The sequence below is a fragment of the Oncorhynchus nerka genome, linkage group LG9a (genome assembly GCF_034236695.1).
Source record: "Oncorhynchus nerka isolate Pitt River linkage group LG9a, Oner_Uvic_2.0, whole genome shotgun sequence".
NCBI lineage: Eukaryota > Metazoa > Chordata > Actinopteri > Salmoniformes > Salmonidae > Oncorhynchus > Oncorhynchus nerka.
The window spans coordinates 37,939,222-37,960,521 of NC_088404.1; the positions used below are offsets into that span (position 1 = coordinate 37,939,222).

Genomic DNA, 21,300 nt, shown 5'->3' on the forward strand with positions numbered 1-21,300 from the left:
TATATTCCTACAGTATGACGTATTTCAGAAGGTAACAGCTGGCCAGGCAATGGCCACAACCTAAATAATGCAAATGCCCTGATAAATATTGCACATTCACTGTTACTCAAAAAAGAAATAAGCCAACACAAGATACCTCCTTTGACTATAAAAAACAGGCCATTTCAAGTTTAGACTTTTGACCTCCACACATCAGGCAAAAAATAAACGTTTCCATTTTGTATTTTAATGGAATGAACATTTGTCCACCTCAAGTAAAGTCTTTAGATCACATATGTGTAAGACAATCAACAATGGACGTGGCAGGACTCTTACATTAGATAATGGGGAACCACCCTGACAGACAAGGTATTTAAGTCCTGAGACATAAATAGGAGAGAATAAGTTTCATTTGGAAAGTTGGGAGTGTATTGTTATTTGGCGAGTTGGTAGAGGATCTAACGTTGATTATTATTGTTCCTAAACTTGACCTTAGTAACCCCACCAACTACTTAAAAATACTCTGAGTAGTTAATTACTACAACTATACTGAACAAAAATATAAATGCAACATCCAACAATTTAAAAGATGTTACTGAGTTAGAGTTCATGGAAGAGAAATGAACATTCAATTCTCTGGCAACAGCTCTGATGGACATTCCTGCAGTCAGCATGCCAATTGTACGCTCACTCAAAATCTGTGACATTGTGTTTTATGACAAAATTGCACATTTCAAAGCGGCCTTTTATTCTCCCAGCACAAGGTCCACCTGTGTAATGATCATGCTGTTTAATCAGCTTATTGATATGCCACAATTGTCAGGTGGATTGATTATTTTGGCAAAGGATAAATGCTCACTTAAAGGGTTGTGAACAACTGTGTGCACAACATTTGAGAGAATGAAGCTTTTTGTTCATATGGAACATTAAGGATTTATTTTATATATTTCAGCCAAGAAACATGGGACCAACACTTTACATATTGTGTTTATGTAGCGTAGCTTCCCTCTGACAGGTGAGATGGATATCTGTGGTGTGTTTCCCCACGTTGTTCAGTGATTTACAAGGCTGATCTGTGTCCCTTGTTGCGGTCCTGTTTACTCTGTGCTGCTGGGAGGCAGCTGACCACTAACGTCACAAATAAATAATCTGGAACCCCATCAAAAATGTTTGGTCGGGAATCTGAATAACAGCCTCTTATTCTTGTTCATAACTAGTCAGGGCTAGAACTGTGCTTGAAGTACTAAGTGCATTTTCAACCTTGTTTGTATTTCACAATACACTTGCGCATTCACTGGTTAGCTTGTGGATGGTAATGTTTAACTGTTTAAACTAATGACAATGCAGATTAAGTTTAAGTTAAACATCAAACGCTGTGTTTTTGATAGAGGAAGAAATAAAAGTGAACAATATAAGCATTTTCAAATGATTTTATTCAAACTTTGTAAAATTACAAAAATTAAAGTTTAACAGAAACCCACTGGGTTCAGATTGACTGATGTATGGAATAGCAACATGCCATTCTGATACAATCTAACACATACAGTAGTATGGTAATATGTCTTTTGTATTCATCCTGCAAAAGTATACATTTCAATAGATAAACTGGTAAATAGCAACATGATAACTAACATATATACATACGTCTGTACCTGATAAACATTCACAACACTGCATGATCCAAGGTTTTCCCTAGGCACTCACAATTCAAAACCAACCATGTAAACTCAACATCAGTTACATTTCAGATAAGGCAATATATTCTGAGAAGGAACAACTCCAAGGTCAAAATATCCACCTGGAATTAATACCTTTGCGTAACTTTTGAACTATCAAAGCATATTACTCTTTCTGCTCAGACATTTTCAACGTTTTAGTTACAATGTATCAAAAATAATGGCCATGTTATATTATACACCCTGAACAGGAAAGGATTCACGACATACAGGAATAAATCTATTGTAGATTTCAACAACAAAATCGGTTTCAGTAGCTTTCAAAGTGCTTTACATTATATACAGTAGATAAGGTGTGTTATCTTATATTATGTTGCACCTACCTGCTACAACAATGTGCTGTGCAGTAATTCCATTTCTAATAACAGTCATGTAAAGAGTAGGCTCCATTTCTCAACACAGCCTAGTATACTTCTACTTAAGAGAGAGAACAATAAACAGATTGAGACAGATTCAAATGGAAAAGACAGGTAATTGTAAATTCTGCCAAAGCGTTACAAAACAAAAAATTCAAAAAAGTTGAATGTTTTAATTATTATTGCCAAGTTTGGGTAAACTATACATTCAAAAAAATACTGTTAATCTGCTTTAAATCCAAAGTTTAATTAGTTCACGACTTGATCACTCTATATTACACTCTTTCCACCACAATATAAACATTGTGCAACATTGCAATTTGAAGGCATCACTTTGGTTCTTTAACAGATGATGTAGAGGCTCAACATCTAGCCTAACTATGGACTGGGTGGGAATTAACCTGTTATGAATGAAGACCGTTGTTAGAAAGCAGAAACGTAACATTTAGCCTGAAGCACTTCTCAGAATAAGTCAAATGTTTAGTTAACAATGTGAGACACCAAATGTGAGAACTCACCTCAGAGTACAGTGGTGGAGGCTGGAACCTGAACTCCTGGATGTAAACAAAGGCTGGTGCACGAAGCTGTCTCTCTAACTCCTCGGACTGAGAGTAAGAGGGGCTGTGCAGTTCAAACTCTTCCTCAGACACCACATCTGCATAGTTAGGGGGGGCTGGGGATTAACCAGAAGGTAAACAATGTCAGAATAAACTTTGTATCTACTCAAAACTGTGTTGGTGAAAGCTTCAACACAAATACATGAAGGTAAACCATGGCAATAAACGGGAGTTCATATATGTTCATATGTGTGTGTGTGAGAGCATTTTTGTAATGCCTCTCCTTACCTTCAGGCACTTCAGGAAGCGCCAGTGCAAGCCAGCTCATGTCCATGCTGAAGTGACTGCTCAAGCTGGAGCTTCTGCTTTCAAGGCCATTGTATGGTATACTGCCAATCACAATGGGAAGCTCCACCTTGAGTTTCTTAGCACCTGGTATCTGTGCCATGACCTCCACATAGGAAAGGAAATAAGCAGGCATACATTATACCATCTGAATGCTGACTTAGTTGAAATCACCTTATTTACCTATTACTTACTGTAGCATACACACATCAAGGGAAAAAACTTGCAGATGATATAACAACACAACGTAGTCTACAATGGCATTATTTACCACACTTTAACAATTTAATAGATTAGAGTAACAAAGTATCCATAGAAAAGGGCACTCACTACCAGGGAGTATTCCACTCTGATGACTGAAGAGTTGAGAATTGAGGCAGAGACAAGTGGGATCTTCAGTGTTTTTCCATTCCAGGTGTCTGTGCAGCCTGATGGAATGTGGTTACCCCTCACACTGGCAACCAACTTTGTATGACTTTTTGTTTTGCCATTTGCCATGAAGGTCTGTATTTGGTAGATAGCTGCTTTAGGCACGATGAGTCGAGAAGAAAAGTTCTCAATCACAGCATAGATGGGGATTGACTCTCCTAGAATGAAGAAATGAATCTTGAGGGAAAAGATGAATCTTGAGGACATTGCACTATAATTTAACTGTTGTTATTAGAGACGGCACATATTCATTCATTATAACATGAATGATGAAAAACAAACTTTAGAAACATTTTTACCGTTACAGTAGCCCCTTCTGTTGATATTGACATTCAGAGAGATGGGGCCTGAGGTAAAAATCCAACAGCCAATCATCTTCTTGTTTTTTGTAGACACAGAGGACTGCAAAATAATGACAAACGAGTCAAGGGAGATTTCCAAGAATGCTACTTTCACTTAACATTTTGCTAAATGTTTTGTGGTTACTGTCGGATACACCAACATCATTTAAAAGAAGTTCCCACAGTCAGACTTGAAAATCTGAAAGGTGTCATCTATGTTTTAATAGACAGCAAGATGGTTGAGAGCCAATGTGTTGCATGTATGAAAACCAAACTGACCATCCTTTCCATCCAACTCACAAAATGGTTAAAAACATACAGTAGGACAAAACATACAAAACACACAAAAACTGACGTGCCAATGCAATCTATTTTGAAGACTTATCACTCACCAGTAACCATGGGGAATTGACATCAACATGGCTGATAACAGAGAATTCTCTGTTGACAGTTTGATCTTGATTCAAGGGCCTCTGTAATACAGCTGTCACCTCATAGCAAACACTCCCATACTTCCCCTTAAAAGAGGTAACAAGGGGCCTGGAAGACATTATGGAATGTCACTCATTATTCATTTGACAAAAAAGCCTAATTAATTCAGGCATGCTGAAAAGTGTACAATGGAAGTCTCCATTAGCTGTTGCAGTTAGTACAGTAGCCAGACATCATCATGAGGTAAATCAAGCTTTGATTGCATAATTTCCTATTCCGCCTGAAAAGTTCTCTCACGTTTGAGTGAGCTCCACATGAAAGGGGAACTCATAATGCCCTTCATCAAGACTGATGAATTCCTCACCATCTGAAACAAAGACAATTCAGTCAAATATAGTAATCAACATTTTATAACAATTTTATTATAATCACTGACTGGAAAGCATAGGGCCTGCTAAAGGTCTAGCGATTCCATAACTTCCTAAAGGTAGTGTACATTACAGCCCTGATAAAATTATTTGTTACATCAAAATTCAGCCTGGTCTCATAGACTAGATATAACATAGTAATGTAAAGAGGGTGGATGGATGGGTAGCTGTATAACGTGAACATCTAGCAACTCAAAGGTTGCGTGTTCGAATCTCAGCATGGACAACTTTAGCAAATTTCAACTACTATTTATTTGTTCTTTGCAACTACTTAGCATGTTAGCTTTCATATGCCTTATTAACAAACGACTATGCAATCTGTAAATACAAAAACAATGGTAAAATTACAAGCCTAGTTGGTTTAGCCACGGAAAAAGACAGGAACCTTTCCCCTAGCATGATTGGCTGAGATAATGGATAGTTTGGACAGATGAGTTCGGATTGGTCTGCCATGAAGCATGCTTCTGTCTATAACATGAGCTGGTCAGTATGTGTAGATAATCCTTGCTACTGCAGATTTTTTTAAAGATATAACGTTAGCCATAGAGATCTGCAAAAGTGTTGCTACCGCTCTCAACATTGCTGCCCAGAATATAGCAGGCTCTATCAACAAAGTTCAGGGGGAAAAAGTTTTGATGGACTACTTTTCTGCACAAGGTCAGTGTGAACCAGAGTTACTCAACACAACAAGCTGTAGCTAGCTACAAACCTAACGGAAAAGAGACGCTGCCGTGAAGCGTTCATCCATGTATACGGGTAAGAGTCTTGCTACTTTTTCAGATTATACGTTTCTAATTTAGTCAGAAAGTCGTTTTTATTGCAAGTTAAAGCTTACCGTTTGCTAGTTAGCGAACATTTGTCTGCTGGCTCGCTAGATACATTTATGTATGATCTGTGTAAAAATATTAATTGTATCTCAGAAATCGATTTGAAATTGCTAGTTATAGCCTAATGTTAGCTAGCTAGCTAACATTGCACCTAGTTGGTTAGCGTTTAGCTACCTGCAGATTCATACTCCAGCATTTCATGCATAGTGGCTAGCTATGACAACCCGTTTGTACTGTAGCTATGGATTGGGATTACGGTAAACTGTTTAGCTAGCTGGCTACATGTCTAAAAAAAAAATACCACTTTGCAAGAGAATGATTACATGACCCATCAAGTTAGCCAGGTGTGTCTGGGGGTAATTATGGCCATCTATTGTATTTCATGAACACATGTACATGTCCAGACAATAGTGACCCATCCACTTAGCTAGATGTCTGTGTGTGTGGGGGGAGGGGGTTATAGCATTTATTTCACATGACCCATACATTTAGATAAGTGTCTGGGTGAACTTGAACTTCTTTGAGGAAAAGATCATGATCATAAGAAAGCAAATTAGAGTCTGCACAACTATGCCAGGACCTAGGATCAAGAGAGACACTCAAGTGTTTTAGTACTATATCTCTTGATACAATGATGAAAATAATCATGGTCTCTAAACCTTCAAGCTGCATACCCGCTAGTGGCCCTATTCCAACTAAACTACTGAAAGAGCTGCTTCCTGTGCTTGGCTCTCCTATGTTGAACATAATAAACAGCTCTCTATCCACCGGATGTGTACCAAACTCACTAAAAGTGGCAGTAATAAAGCCTCTCTTGAAAAAGCCAAACCTTGACCCAGAAAATATTTTAAAAAACTATCGGCCTATATCGAATCTTCCATTCCTCTCAAAAAATATTGAAAAAGCTGTTGCGCAGCGACTTTCTGAAGACAATGTATACGAAATGCTTCAGTCTGGTTTTAGACCCCATCATAGCACTGAGACTGCACTTGTGAAGGTGGTAAATTACCTTTTAATGGCATCAGCCCGAGGCTCTGAATCTGTCCTGTGCTCTTAGACCTTAGTGCTGCTTTTAATACCATCATTCACCACATTCTTTTGGAGAGATTGGAAACCCAAATTGGTCTACACCAGTGGTCACCAAACTACGGCCCGCGGGCCGGATACGGCCCGTCAGCACATTTGGCCCGGCCCTCTGAACAATACCAGAGACGCTATCGAATTTTTTTCCTATTTGGCCTCCAGAAAAAAAATCCTAGGCCCGGCCCTGTCAAAGAGAGAACGGAATAATGGCGAAAAGGTTAGGTAAGAGAAAAATTGATTCAGAATGCAGGGTATTTAACCTGCAGTGGACAAACAATTTTTTTTTTGTTCAATGCAAAGAAAAGGCTGTTTGTCTCATCTGTCAAGAGACGGTGGCGGTATTCAAAGAATACAATCTTCGCCGACACTATGAATCCCGTCACAAAGACAAGTACGATAGCTTGCAAGGCCAAATACGAGCAGACAAACTCTCAAAGCTAAAAAGTGGACTACTATCTCAGCAGAATACATTTGTACGCCAAGCTCAGCTGAACCAGGCATCCGTTCGGGCCAGCTTTCGGGTTGCTAAACTGATAGCAAGAAGCGGTAAGCCTTTCACTGACGGAGAGTTTGTTAAGAAATGTATGGATGCTGTCGCGGAGGAGGTGTGTCCCGAGAAGAAAGATGCATTTAATGCCGTAAGTCTGTCGGCGAGTACAATCACCAGACGCGTTGAAGAAATCGGGAGTAATGTATATGCCCAGCTGCAGCAGAAGACGAAAGAATTTGACTTTTTTCATTAGCACTGGATGAGAGCACGGACGTGCAAGACACAGCGCAACTGCTCATTTTTATTTGTGGAGTTAGCGCAAACTTTGAGATATGCGAGGAGCTGGCAGCCCTCCAAAGTCTCAAAGGGACTACAACGGGAGAGGATATTTTTGACAACGTGTGCCAAACCATGGAGAAGTTGGACCTGGACTGGTCAAAGCTAGCTAGCATCACGACTGACGGGGCTCCTAGCATGGTGGGCGAAACTCGCGGTCTAATAGGACGCATGAACCGGGAGTTGGAAAAAAGGGGTCTCACCGCCCCGCTACGAGTCCACTGCCTAATTCACCAGCAAGCACTGTACTGCAAAGTGTTGAAGTGGGATTCTGTAATGAAGGTTGTGGTGTCGTGCATAAACTTCATCAGAGCAAAGGGACTTAAACACAGGCAGTTCCAAGAATTCCTGTCTGAACTGGAGTCTACGCACGGAGATGTGCTGTACTACACAGAGGTCCGATGGCTGAGCCGGGGCAGAGTTTTGAGGCGTTTTTACGAGCTGCTACCCGAAATTAACACATTTCTTCATTTAAAAGACAAAACGGTCCCAGAGCTGATCGACCCAGAATGGAAATGGCACCTCGCATTTTTAACAGACGTGACAGAAATACTTAACAGCCTTAACTTGCAGCTACAAGGCGAGGGGAAACTCATTTGCGACATGTATTCACACATAAAAGCATTTGAGGTGAAATTAGCGCTGCTTTTGGAACAAGTGAAAAAGCGCAACTTCGTCCATCTTCCTGCTACCCAAAACCTGTCGACAGAGAACCCAGCGGTCCCGTTCCCAGCTGAAAAGTGCGTGGAAGCACTGGAAATGCTGAAGGCGGAGTTCGGTGTGCGATTCAGTGAACTACATGTTCATGCAAAAGAAATCCGTCTTTTTCAGAACCCCTTTGTTGCTGACATTGATGAAGCCCAGCCTTCATATCAGTTTGAGTTGGCTGAGTTACAGAACTGTGATGTTCTGAAAGACGCATTCAAGCCCAACAGTCTCATTGACTTCTATGCCGCCCTCCCAAACGACACATATCCAAACATCAAAAAACACGCAATGAAAATGTCCACAGTTTTTGGCAGCACGTATATCTGCGAGAAAACCTTTTCTCGCATGAAACTACTGAAAACCCCGATGAGATCAAGATTGACAGATGAACATTTGCATCAGTGCTTGAGACTGGCTGTAACTAGAATGGAACCTGATATTCAACTTCTCACCAGCCAGATGCAGGCCCACAGTTCACACTGATGAACATACATAGGTAAGCTCACTTTTCTGACTTGAATGAGTCATTCTGAGCATAAACAAATATAATCATAATAACATCTACTGGGATAAAATCCATCTTTACAACCATACTGGTAGTGAAATGTATTGTGCTGTGTAGGTGCTGTATCACTTAGTTCAGTTTCTCAACCTGCTTCTTTTGTGGTTTTCACAGGGAAGTTGATGAGAGAGAGCTGCAAACAGCGGTGTCTACAAGCCTACTGGAACCTACAAAAGGATTATAAGGAAGGAACACAAGAACTTTAAGAGACTGCTCATATGTGTCAGAGAGATTCTGCTCTGACAACTGAGCTGAACTTTTATCTGTTAAGATTGTGCATGGCACGACAGAAAGTTAATGTTCCATGGCTTTTTTTTCTATGAAGAACCCAGAGAGAGTTATTTAGTTATTATTTATTTCCTGTTTTTTCTGTGAAGAACTCAGAGAGGGTTATTTAGTTATTATTTATTTCATTAATAGTGTTATTATTTGTTTCCTGACTTTTTTTCTGTAAAGAACCTGGAAAGGGTTATTTGGTTATGTGTGGCTTTCTGGAAAACAATAAATTTTTTAAGCTCCCCTACGATCGTCACACTTTTTCTGTTACAAACTGACACCGGCCCCCCATCAGAGAAGGGAAAAGTTATGTGGCCCTCACAGGAAAAAGTTTGGGGACCCCTGGTCTACACGGACAAGTTCTGGCCTGGTTTAGATCTTATCTGTCGAAAAGATATCAGTTTGTCTCTGAATGGTTTGTCCTCTGAAAAATCAACTGTAAATTTCAGTGTTCCTCAAGGTTCCGTTTTAGGACCACTATATATTTTACCTCTTGGGGATGTCATTCGAAAACATAAAGTTAACTTTCAACGCTATGCGGATGTAGCTGATGTGAAATGGTTAGCTAGTTAGCCGTGGTGCACGCTAGTGGCGTTTCAATCGGTGACGTCACTTGCTCTGAGACCTTGAAGTAGTGGTTCCCCTTGCTCTGCAAGGGCCGCGGTTTTTGTGGAGCAATGGGTAATGATGCTTCGAGGGTGACTGTTGGTGCTAAATACGGCTGCAAGAATCCTGACTAGAACCAATTATTTTTTATCATATTACTCCAGTGCTAGCCTCCCTACACGGGCTTCCTGTTAAGGCAATGGCTGATTTCAAGGTTTTACTGCTAACCTACAAAGCATTACATGGGCTTGCTCTTACCCATCTTTCCGATTTGGTCCTGCCGTACATACCTACACGTACGCTATGGTCACAAGACGCAGGCCTCCTAATTGTCCCTAGAATGTCTAAGCAAATAGCTGGAGACAGGGCTTTCTCCTATAGAGCTCAATTTTTATGGAATGGTCTGCCTACCCATGTGAGAGACGCAGACTCGGTCTCAACCTTTAAGTCTTTACTGAAGACTCATCTCTTCAGTAGATCATATGATTGAGTGTAGTCTGGCCCAGGAGTGTGAAGGTGAACGGAAAGGCTCTGGAGCAACAAACTGCCCTTGCTGTCTCTGCCTGGCCGGTTCCCCTTTCTCCACTGGGATTCTCTGCCTCTAACCCTATTACAGGGGCTGAGTCACTGGCTTACTGGTGCTCTTCCATGCCGTCCCTAGGAGGGGTGCGTCACTTGAGTGGGTTGAGTCACTGATGTGATCTTCCTGTCTGGGTGGGTTGCCCCCCCCCGTGCTTCTACACCTGTATTGCTTGCTGTTTGGGGTTTTAGGCTGGGTTTCTGTGCAGCACTTTGAGATATCAGCTGATGTAAGAAGGGCTATATAAATATATTTGATTTGGGTAAGCGTAATCTAATAATTATAAAATATGTATACAGTATTTTTATCTGGACACTTTCAGATTAGGATATAGGTCAAGGACTAGATAGTGTATTTTTACCTGGAGTTTTTCTTTATTGTAAAGAGATGGGTGGGGCTAAGCCTTAAGAGGATGTGAATGATGCTGAATAGGTGTAGACAAAGAAGAGCTATCCAGTAGGTCTACCAAAAACATGTCAGGGCCATTTTCTCAACAAAAAAGGAAAAAAAAGAAACTGGGGTTACAAGTTTATCAACTTTCAAAGCAGAATTACGTTCTCATTGTTGCTCAACGGCAGTGTATAATATACCATTTTGTAGTTCGGAGTCTACTTTTATCCAATGTAAAATAAAACACAATTTCAAAGCCTAGCGAATGTCTAGCAAACCAAAGGTTGCATGTTCGAATTTCATCAGACAACTTTAGCAACTTTTTAGCTACTTACAACTACTTAGCATGCTAGCTAACCCTTCCCCTAACCTCAATCCTTTTAGCTAACCCTTCCCATTTAACCTAACCCTAACCCCCAGCCTAGCTAACGTTAGCCAGCTAGCTAACGTTAGCCGCAGCAAATTGGAATTCATGACATATTATACATTTAGCAAATTCTTAACATATCATACAAAATGGATAATGGACGTCCACAAATGAATACATACCATACGAAACATATCACACTAAATTAAGTTTTCAAATTCACGTACAGAATAATACGAAATGTTCTGGACCAGGTTGCAAAATCAGATCAGTACCTGATGTTTCTTTGAGAGTTTGAGATATGCAGAAGTATTCCACCTGCTCACACTGAGATGATGTGTTTGCTATAACAGCACTGCTCGGTGATGATGCTTTTCGAGTCCCTTCACCCCAACAGACCTGGGCACATCCTCTGGTCGATATTTTGACAGCTTTGATTTGTACCGACACACCCGTCGACACCTCGACCACAACGTGTCCAGAGAGAACTTCACCAGGACTGTATTCACGCTTGTCTTCATTGTTGAACATGATACAGAATACCTTCACTTTGTCAGCCATCGTTGGACGTTACTTAATGTAAAAGGAGACAGGTGGTTTTATACATAAGTCTATAATGATGATCAGAAGCTCTAACTTTCTCACTAGAATAGATTGCCTATCGACTAGACTAGAAATATGAACATCTTAAATTTACCTGTTGTCCTGGGATTCGATATGGGAACGTCAAACTCGAATTTGGCAATGGACCAGCTAGTAACACATTTCATGAGAAACATTCAATAGAATAGGTCAAACACAATTGACATGCTCATTGTTTTACATTACAGTAATTGGGCCAATTTCCCACGCTGTCCAGAGAAAGCGGGGTTGCAGAGCGAATGATTTAGCTGCACCCAGAGAGCACAGGGGCCTATTCATTACGCGGATTCTGTTGAAAAACATTCTTAAACGGAAGCAAACAGAACGAAATGGGGAGGGACCAGTCTGAATTTCTCCAATAGAAACTCCCGTTTTGGACTAATGATTACACCAAAGTATACGCAATAATTGGGTTTGACTTTGGAACGTAATAGGCTCTACCATTGGACATAATTTTCACTGTGATGACGGACTGTACACAGCCAAGAAAGTGCGATATTTACCATCACGAATGATACATTACATTGGTGGGGGACAAGCCAGTGCGCGTGAACAGTTGAGTCATGAGGAGATTCGGTTCTGTCTTTAGCGCCAAGGTGGGCGTAGTTTGCAACGTGTGATAAGTGATTGCATTCGTTTTGGAACCGGGCTTCATCCTGAGTCACAAAAATGTGAGGTAGGTTATGCACGTGGCGTAATGTTTAGGATACTCTGTTTTCACATATGCAAAAGTGATTGCTTTTGATAAAAACGGAAAACTAGTTTGAACATTCAAAGATATATTTTATGAAAAAGAGATATTGTATGTTTCTGAATGACGCATCACGCTGTTGACAACATGACTGCAATGCACAATACTGTCTGATTTTAGCAGGCTACGCCTCCCTCACCGGCTTCGCACGTGTGTTGCATTGTGGGTAATACCAATCGTCCGACTTGCGACTACATCAGAGACAGGACAGTATGAAGATGGGCAGAAGCTGCTCCAGTGGATGCTGGTGGGAGGAGTTATAGGAGTACAGGCTCATTATAATGGCTGGAATGGAATTGATGGAGTCCAGTGAAAAACGTGGTTTCCATATGTTTGATGCATTCCATTTATTTAATTCCAGCCATTACAATGAGCCGACTTCTTATAGCTCCTCCTACCAGCCTCCAGTGTGCTTCTCCAATAGAAATCCCCAATCACACTTGTAGGCGCTGTCATGGCAACGTTGGCAGCTAAATTCATGGGCAGAGACGTCATCTGGTCTGAATTGTGCATGTGCAAATCCTCAAATCAAAGACACTCTTTCAATATAAAGTTGTTTTTGACAAAAATGTGTAATTTTGTCACTTTCATGTTGTTGGCGTAATAACTACTGAAGACATTGGCTTGATTCTAGGTTGTGCCTTTAGATTTAATAAAAATGTACAACTAAGGAAACATTTTCACTTCTCTAATAGATTTTTCAAACCCCTAGTCTGCTTGGTCTGTTTCACAAGTGTTCCTGGAAGTCTCGTGATTTTGCGCTTCTGTGTTTAGAAACTCTGTGACTATATGTCAACTGCATGACCTTTACAACAACCATGTGATCAAAGGTCATGAACTTTTGAAATGTATGCAATTCCTCCTCACCAACTGCAACTTGAAGTCAGAACCAAGGCATTGTGGAAGACAACCAGTTTTTGGAAGCAAAAGGCACTACATTCACAAAAATGCTTAATGTCGCCAACTAACATTGGTTATTATCAATGCATGTTTATTGTTTTGGATGGATGACTATTTAGAGCTTAAATTCATCTTTATCCTTTCAATCTAATTACATAGGCCTTCATGTGATCACATTTCTAAATTAAATACGTGAAATATCCTACTTGCGACAATATAGCTAATTTATTTATCTAGATGTCCTATGTTATAGCATAACATTTGTCTGGTCTGTAATATTGTTATCACCAAACAAATTCACATTTGTTGATTGTCTATCAAGTGTGAATACAATTGAATACATATTGTAGGCTACACATGGGTTATTGTAGGGGAATTCTACACTGGCAATGTTAAAGGCTTAGTCTGAGCATATACCCCAGACTCAGGGTAAATATCAAGTGCATTTGACTGCTTGGCATATTGCTTGGCATGTTGTTTACTCAGTAATTTATGTGAACTGATGTATATGTAGGCTAATACTTTTCACATGGTTTACCCAGTCATTTATGTGAACTGATGTATATGTAGGCTAATACTTTTCACATTGTTTACCCAGTAATTTATGTGAACTAATGTACATGCATAATCTAATCCTTTTCTGTGCAGTCAGTGTTTTGTCCTTCCTGTGATTGAATCAAATTATGTTCTTTACATGCTTACTGACAAAAGCAACATACAGGTTGAGCATTAAATAAATACAATCCAGGCTGTAGTGATGCTGACATGCAATAAATTACCATACGGTAAGAATCTTTGTGGACTCCATTTAATCACATCTGTTACAATTCCATTTTGCACAATCAAAAATAATAGTGGCATGATGTAATGGGAAACAACAGAGAATATCCCATATGCTGCAAAAACACCTATGTTCTCATTCTAGTAGCCCATGAACTCAATACCTGGTTATATTTTGAGAAAAACATCACAAAAATACAAAACAAGTCTTGTGAATGCTAGAAAGAGCTTGGGCCGGTATCCAATTACCTTATCAGGATATTAATTCCTTGGACCATTTTCATCTTCAGCTTTGTGTAGGAGAATTGGAAACTCGATAGCATCCATTTAATCTGCAACAACAATGACGAAATCAATGTCTGCCATTGTAGCGTTTCCTAGAAACAGCAGTTGTCCGACTTGCTGTTGGTGCATATGTACCTCCCCCAACTTTGTCGACTTCCGTCTACTTTTGGCTTACCATTCAAACTCGCCCACTAACTTGGCCAAAGCCTATGGGGAAATATATATTTTTGGGGGATAAACACTGAAAATAAGGTCTGTGGTAAAACAGGCTTAGGAGATCTTATACATTTTGTTCTATAAATTCATCTTCATCAGCTAATTTACCTTTTTGTGGATTTTGAAGCATTTATATAATCAAAACAAGCACATAAAGCTGACTGATTATTTCATAGAACAAAATGTATAAGATCTCCTATGTACTTGCTTTTGGGAAACACTCTTTTTCACAGCAGGTTAGGAGAACTTATGCAGCAGGTTAGGAGAATTAACCCAGCAGGTTAAGAGACTGAGGTTAAGGTTAGGAAAAGTATTAGGGTTAGCGAAAATGTTCTCCTAACCTGCTACGAAAATGATTGTTTCGAAGTGATGTGAAAAGTGTCCCCTTGTTTTCGGTGTTTATCCCAAAACCACATTGTTTCCCCATTCATTTCCCCCATAGGAATGGCTGAAAAGAGGTAGACATCTGTTTTTTATGACTATAAGCTGGTGAGCTCTATGTTATGTTGTATTATCCATGTGGACAGTCAGTGCTACTCTCACTCCCAATAATACATGTTCCATAGATAAGAGATGATGGAGAGGAGGAAGAAATAAGAAATCCTTAAGTGATTCATTTATGGTGTAAAATGATTGCATGCACATTCTAAATATACAGTGGGGAGAACAAGTATTTGATAACCTGCAAAATCGGCAGTGTTTCCTACATACAAAGCATGTAGAGGTCTAACTTTTATCATTTGCAGAAAAGCATCCCCAAAGAATGATGTTTCCACCTCCATGCTTCACGGTTGGGATGGTGTTCTTTGGGTTGTATTCATCCTTCTTCTTCCTCCAAACACGGCGAGTGGAGTTTAGACCAAAAAGCTCTATTTTTGTCTCATCAGACCACATGAACTTCTCCCATTCCTGCTCTGGAACATCCAGATGGTCATTGGCAAACTTCAGACGGGCCTGGACATGCGCTGGCTTGACAGGGGGACCTTGCGTGCGCTGCAGGATTTTAATCCATGATGGCGTAGTGTATTACTAATGGTTTCCTTTGAGACTGTGGTCCCAGCTCTCTTCAGGTCATTGACCAGGTCCTGCCGTATAGTTCTGGGCTGATCCCTCACCTTCCTCATGATCATTGATGCCCCACGAGGTGAGATCTTGCATGGAGCCCCAGACCGAGGGTGATTGACCGTCATCTTGAACTTCTTCCATTTTCTAATAATTGCGCCAACAGTTGTTGCCTTCTCACCAAGCTGCTTGCCTATTGTCCTGTAGCCCATCCCAGCCTTGTGCAGGTCTACAATTTTATCCCTGATGTCCTTACACAGCTGTCTGGTCTTGGCCATTGTGTAGAGGTTGGAGTCTGTTTGATTGAGTGTGTGGACAGGTGTCTTTTATAGAGGTAACTAGTTCAAACAGGTGCAGTTAATACAGGTAATGAGTGGAGAACAGGAGGGCTTCTTAAAGAAAAACTAACAGGTCTGTGAGAGCTGGAATTCTTACTGGTTGGTAGGTGATCAAATACGTATTGCATGCAATAAAATGCAAATTAATTACTTAAAAATCATACAATGTGATTTTCTGGATTTTTGTTTTAGATTCCGTCTCTCACAGTTGAAGTGTACCTATGATAAAAATTACAGACCTCTACAGGCTTTCTAAGTGGGAAAATTGGCAGTGTATCAAATACTTGTTCTCCCCACTGTATGTGTAGTATAGCCTACTGCCAATTAAGCTTGTGCAATACTTTTTTATTACTATAAAAGTAAATAAAGATCTAAATCTGCAAATCCATATAGGTTCATCTACAATAAAGATATATAATGTAATGTACTATTATATTACTATAGTCCTAGCCTATATTACATTAATAGATTATGGAGTTTGTAGATGATACATTGAAGCATGATTTATGTTTTTGTTACTATAAAAGTATTGCCTACAGTAAACTCAGAATCAGGCTATTATTCTAAGATGTCTTGAAAGGAAAAAGGAAAATGTTCTAGTGAGCCTAGGTCCTATCCTACAGGAGTAGTATTACAGAATAGTAGCAATATGTCATTCTATCACTACCATGCTATGTGCCATTCTGTCTCTAGGCTAGTATGATCTCTATTCACTGTTCTTGTATGGCCAATGCATTGAATCTTATAAGGTTAAAATGTGTAGTTGAAAGGTAGCGATGCTTGGATAGAAACCTACTCCAAGACAGAGAAGAAAGGAGATTTAAAATAGTGTCATATAGTGCATGGTATGATGAGATTATTCGTCATGAATGAAAAAGGAAGGTCAAAACCAGGTTATTGAATGCAATAATCTCAGTTACAAGCGCCATCAGTATGAAAAATGTACAAGTTAGCAGATTACGTCCTTGTGTGTGTGTGTGTGTGTGTAATGTGGCACACAGACTGCTGGATGCTACAAACTCCCCTGTGGGCTAATAGATTCGAGATGACATGCTCTCCGGTACTGTGCTGAATGTTCACTGAACTTTCTGGCACAAAGGCTGCCTCTAAAGTGGGTTCAACCAAAGGTTAATATAAACAAACAGCAGAAAATGGAGAGCCAAGGATTATTTAATGTTGGGATGACTGACAAATCCTTCATTGCCATTAGCCCCTGGCCTCCACCTATGCCCCTTCCAAAAAATATAGGGACTTTACAATGTTTTGTTCATGATGTGCTGTATTAAATGCTAGCTGTTGAGGACCAAATATTCTCCATGCTTCATTGTACAGTTATAGTTGTATTGTAATGTAGAGAAACTCCCCTCTGTCTTTTGTGTATGGTTGGATGTTTGTACACATTCATTGCAGACTAGATTGTTGATGAGAGGCATAGTAAGCTGCCAATGAGCTCCCAATACATTTGAGATGATGATAGCAACATGCCAATAATCAACGTGTCTTATTTTTGTCAGTATTTATTTTTCTTTCTTAAAAAAGAAAGAAACAATATGGTCAAATATATTAACTGTACATTTTTCTCAATAAAATACTGTAGATGTACTGCGGTTTATATTGTGGTTTACTGAAATGATATGCACTGCCCTCTAGTGGTTGTTGTGTTGTATAACTATTGCAGGGTGGCAATAAAGATGATATTAGCTGAAAAGGATGTCTGAAGGTTACATGACTGAAGGTTAGCAAGTAGGCTTATGAGTAGAGCTCTGAATTACAATGTTCTCTCAAATGAATTTAATATTAATGAAATGTTTTGATGTGTTTACCTGCTTTTTAAACTGGTATATATTGTCAATTGTCATATTATAAATGTAATAAATATTAAAGCCCTAACAAGGAAAGAGTAAACCAAGGGTGTGAGTTGTCCCTGCTGGGGTGCTGAAATATCACTGCCAGAACCGATGTGCAAATTTGGTGATGTTGGTTGTGCATTGTTAACAGTGATTGTCATCTAATTAAACCGTGACTCGTCACAAGATATGCATTTTATGCTGAGATAAGCATTGGGAGTCTACTGAAGCATTCCCAAGATCAATAAAAATGTTCCCATCTGGATTACAAATTGTTTAAGGGTTACATAGGGCAGTGGAATTAATTAGGAAGGCGTTCTAATATCCCCCACAAACTTTCTTACTAAGGGGGGTGGAGGGAGTGGAGGAGGGGGGGTTGGGTTGGGGGGGGGGGGCACCGAGATGGTTTGTTATCAGCTCCCAGTTTACTTTCATGATTGTGCTAGAAGATGTAAATGTGCGATAGAACATGTAAATGTGAAAAGTCATACGCGTTAAAAGCTGAAAATGTATTTTAGCTGCTGTGGTTATTTAAGATGACAAATTATATATTAAGAATGATACTTCCATGGATTTCAAAATAGACATTTTTAATAGAAAATATTTAAAGAGAGATCAAAATAACATTTAGATTGTCATTACACGGCTATATTCCTGACATGTTTTCTCCTCTCTGCTTGGAAATTAATTTCTGTCAGGTTGCTTCCAAGGCCCCTCTTTTCACCAAAGCCTTCTAAAAACAGGACCATTAACCTGCAGTGAATAGGACCTTTTATGTCCCCATACAGGGAGAGGCACACGCCATGTCAGGTTGATATTCCTGCCGGTTGTGTTATTGTGAGGTATATTTCAATCCGCAGCCCATATACACCTCAAAATAATAGTGTTTTTCTAAGTAAACAGACTAAAACAAACATGTGGTTTACTCAACGGTATAAAAAGTTGAGCATGCAGGCAGGCATGCAGGCAGGCATGCATTCAGTCTACACAAGACCTCACCAGGCTGAGTGCTCCCTTATCTGTTTATTCCATTCTGTTTCATATACTTTCTATTAGACATAACCTGATATGCCATGTCTTTTCAAAAGGTACAGTAGAATACACACAGCCTTAAACATGAATTATAAGCAATAGCTCTAAATTGTGCAGTGTAGCTACATCTGTGACAGTTCAAGACAGAAATAAAATATGTATTGCTAAAATCCTTCCACATGAAAACTTTACAGAAGAAAGGGTGCATTTGTTCTTGAAACAATATTTTGTATACTGGAATCATGAATAACCAAATACATGTATCTAACAATGTGAGAAATTGTTCTTGAAGTGCAAAGTGCCGGATGCATTGACACTGCTACCAAGCTAGAATTTGAAATGGAACATATATTTGGAGACGACAATAGTAACTGTGTAAAAACCAAGCGCTGCGTTGTTGATCAGTGATCATAGGACTCCAGCAGGTCCAGCAGGCACAGCTCACAGCTACTAACCCTCACACATAACATTCTCTCTTACACTCAGGTCATGAGTGACTCATATCTCTTCTGCGTCAGTGCCATATCTATGTTGGCTGGAGGTTGGATCGGTTTTCTCACCATGTTCCAATCCCACACTTACGCTGAACAAAAATATAAAATTAACATGTAAAGTGTTGATCCCAGAAATGTTCAATGTGTTTATTTAACTAGGCAAGTCAGTTAAGAACAAATTCTTATTTTCAATGATGGCCTAGGAACAGCAGGTCAACTGCAAAGGAGAAATGGGGCAGAACGACAGATTTGTACCTTGTCAGTTTAGGGATTTGAACTTGCAACCTTCCGGTAACTAGTCCAATGCTCGAACCACTAGGCTACCCTGCCGCCCCTGTGTTTATCCCAGAAATGTTCCACACACAAAAAGATTATTTCGCTCACATTTTTTGCACAAATTTGTTTACTTCCCTGTTCGTGAGCATTTCTCCTTTGCCAAGATAATCCAGCCACCTGACATGTGTGGCATATCAAGAAGCTGATTAAACAGCATGATCATTATACAGGTGCGTCTTGTGCTGGGGACAATACATGTCCACTTTAAAATGTGCAGTTTTGTCACACAACAAAATGTCACAGATGTCTCAAGTTTTGAGGGAGCGTGAAATTATCATGCTGACTGCAGGAATGTCCACCAGAGCTGTTGCCAGATAATTAAATGTTAATTTCTCTACCATAAGCCGCCTCCATTGTAATTTTAGAGAATTTGGCCACATGTTCAACTGGCCTCAAAACCGCAGACCACATGTAACCACGCCAGCCCAGTCCTCCACATCTGGCTTCACAATCACAGACCACGTGTAACCACGCCAGCCCAGTCCTCCACATCTGGCTTCACAACCACAGACCACGTGTAACCACGCCAGCCCAGTCCTCCACATCTGGCTTCACAACCACAGACCACGTGTAACCACGCCAGCCCAGTCCTCCACATCTGGCTTCACAACCACAGACCACGTGTAACCACGCCAGCCCAGTCCTCCACATCTGGCTTCACAACCACAGACCACGTGTAACCACGCCAGCCCAGTCCTCCACATCTGGCTTCACAACCACAGACCACGTGTAACCACGCCAGCCCAGTCCTCCACATCTGGCTTCACAACCACAGACCACGTGTAACCACGCCAGCCCAGTCCTCCACATCTGGCTTCACAACCACAGACCACGTGTAACCACGCCAGCCCAGTCCTCCACATCTGGCTTCACAACCACAGACCACGTGTAACCACGCCAGCCCAGTCCTCCACATCTGGCTTCACAACCACAGACCACGTGTAACCACGCCAGCCCAGTCCTCCACATCTGGCTTCACAACCACAGACCACGTGTAACCACGCCAGCCCAGTCCTCCACATCTGGCTTCTTCACTTGCGTGATCATCTGAAACCAGCCACCTGGAGAGCTGGTGAAACTGAGTTTTTCTGTCTGTAATAAAGCCCTTTTGTGGGGATAAAATTCATTATGATTGGCTGGGCCTGGCTCCTCAGTGGGTGGGCCTATGTCCTCCCAGGCACACCCATGGCTGCGCCCCTGCCCAGTCATGTGAAATCCATAGATTAGGACCTAATGAATTGATTTCAAAAGACTGATTTACTGTAACTTGGTAAAATTGTTGAAATTGTTGCATGTTGTATTCATATTTTTGTTTAGTATAACATTTGAATATGTCTGTCACTCAGTCTCTGAGTTCATGTGAGACGGGTAAAGTTAAAGAGGGGGCCAACTCCCAGGCCAAGGCCTGGGTCTGGCTTTGCATGTGCCTGCAGCATCATTCCTCACCTCTGGGATCCACCCAGTCAGGTGCTTTTACCATGTGTTTGTTTGCATGGACTATATGGTATCAGAGGAGATGGCTACATTTTGTCTGTTCCCTCTTCTTTTAAAAATCATATAGGCTGATTGTGGTTTGATGCATGGTTATCAAATTAGATGTGTCTTCTGTCCATAAAACAGAGAGGGCATTGTCCCTGGACAGTAAGAGATGATCTGTTTTCCGTCTTATTTGACAGACATATTCCGTTATTTTACATTAGCGTTACGATGGCTGTGTTATTACAGCTGTTAGGAAATCCTGACAAAAGGGATGAATTCCTACCTCTCTTCACACGTAATTGCTTTTTTA

General features: G+C 40.4%; 1 protein-coding gene across 1 annotated transcript; it reads right to left on the minus strand.

Annotated features, from left to right (window-relative positions):
* Positions 1-1,393: 1,393 nt before the first annotated feature.
* Positions 1,394-12,292, minus strand: LOC115134257 (arrestin domain-containing protein 4). Its single transcript, XM_029668046.2, has 10 exons — positions 11,974-12,292; positions 11,526-11,581; positions 11,104-11,401; positions 4,473-4,542; positions 4,136-4,283; positions 3,702-3,804; positions 3,304-3,560; positions 2,917-3,079; positions 2,590-2,744; positions 1,394-2,472 (listed from the first exon to the last, which is right to left on the minus strand). The coding sequence occupies exons 3-10, from the start codon at positions 11,387-11,389 to the stop codon at positions 2,446-2,448; spliced, it is 1,209 nt and encodes a 402-aa protein (XP_029523906.1). The 5' UTR covers positions 11,390-11,401; positions 11,526-11,581; positions 11,974-12,292; the 3' UTR covers positions 1,394-2,445.
* Positions 12,293-21,300: the final 9,008 nt, after the last annotated feature.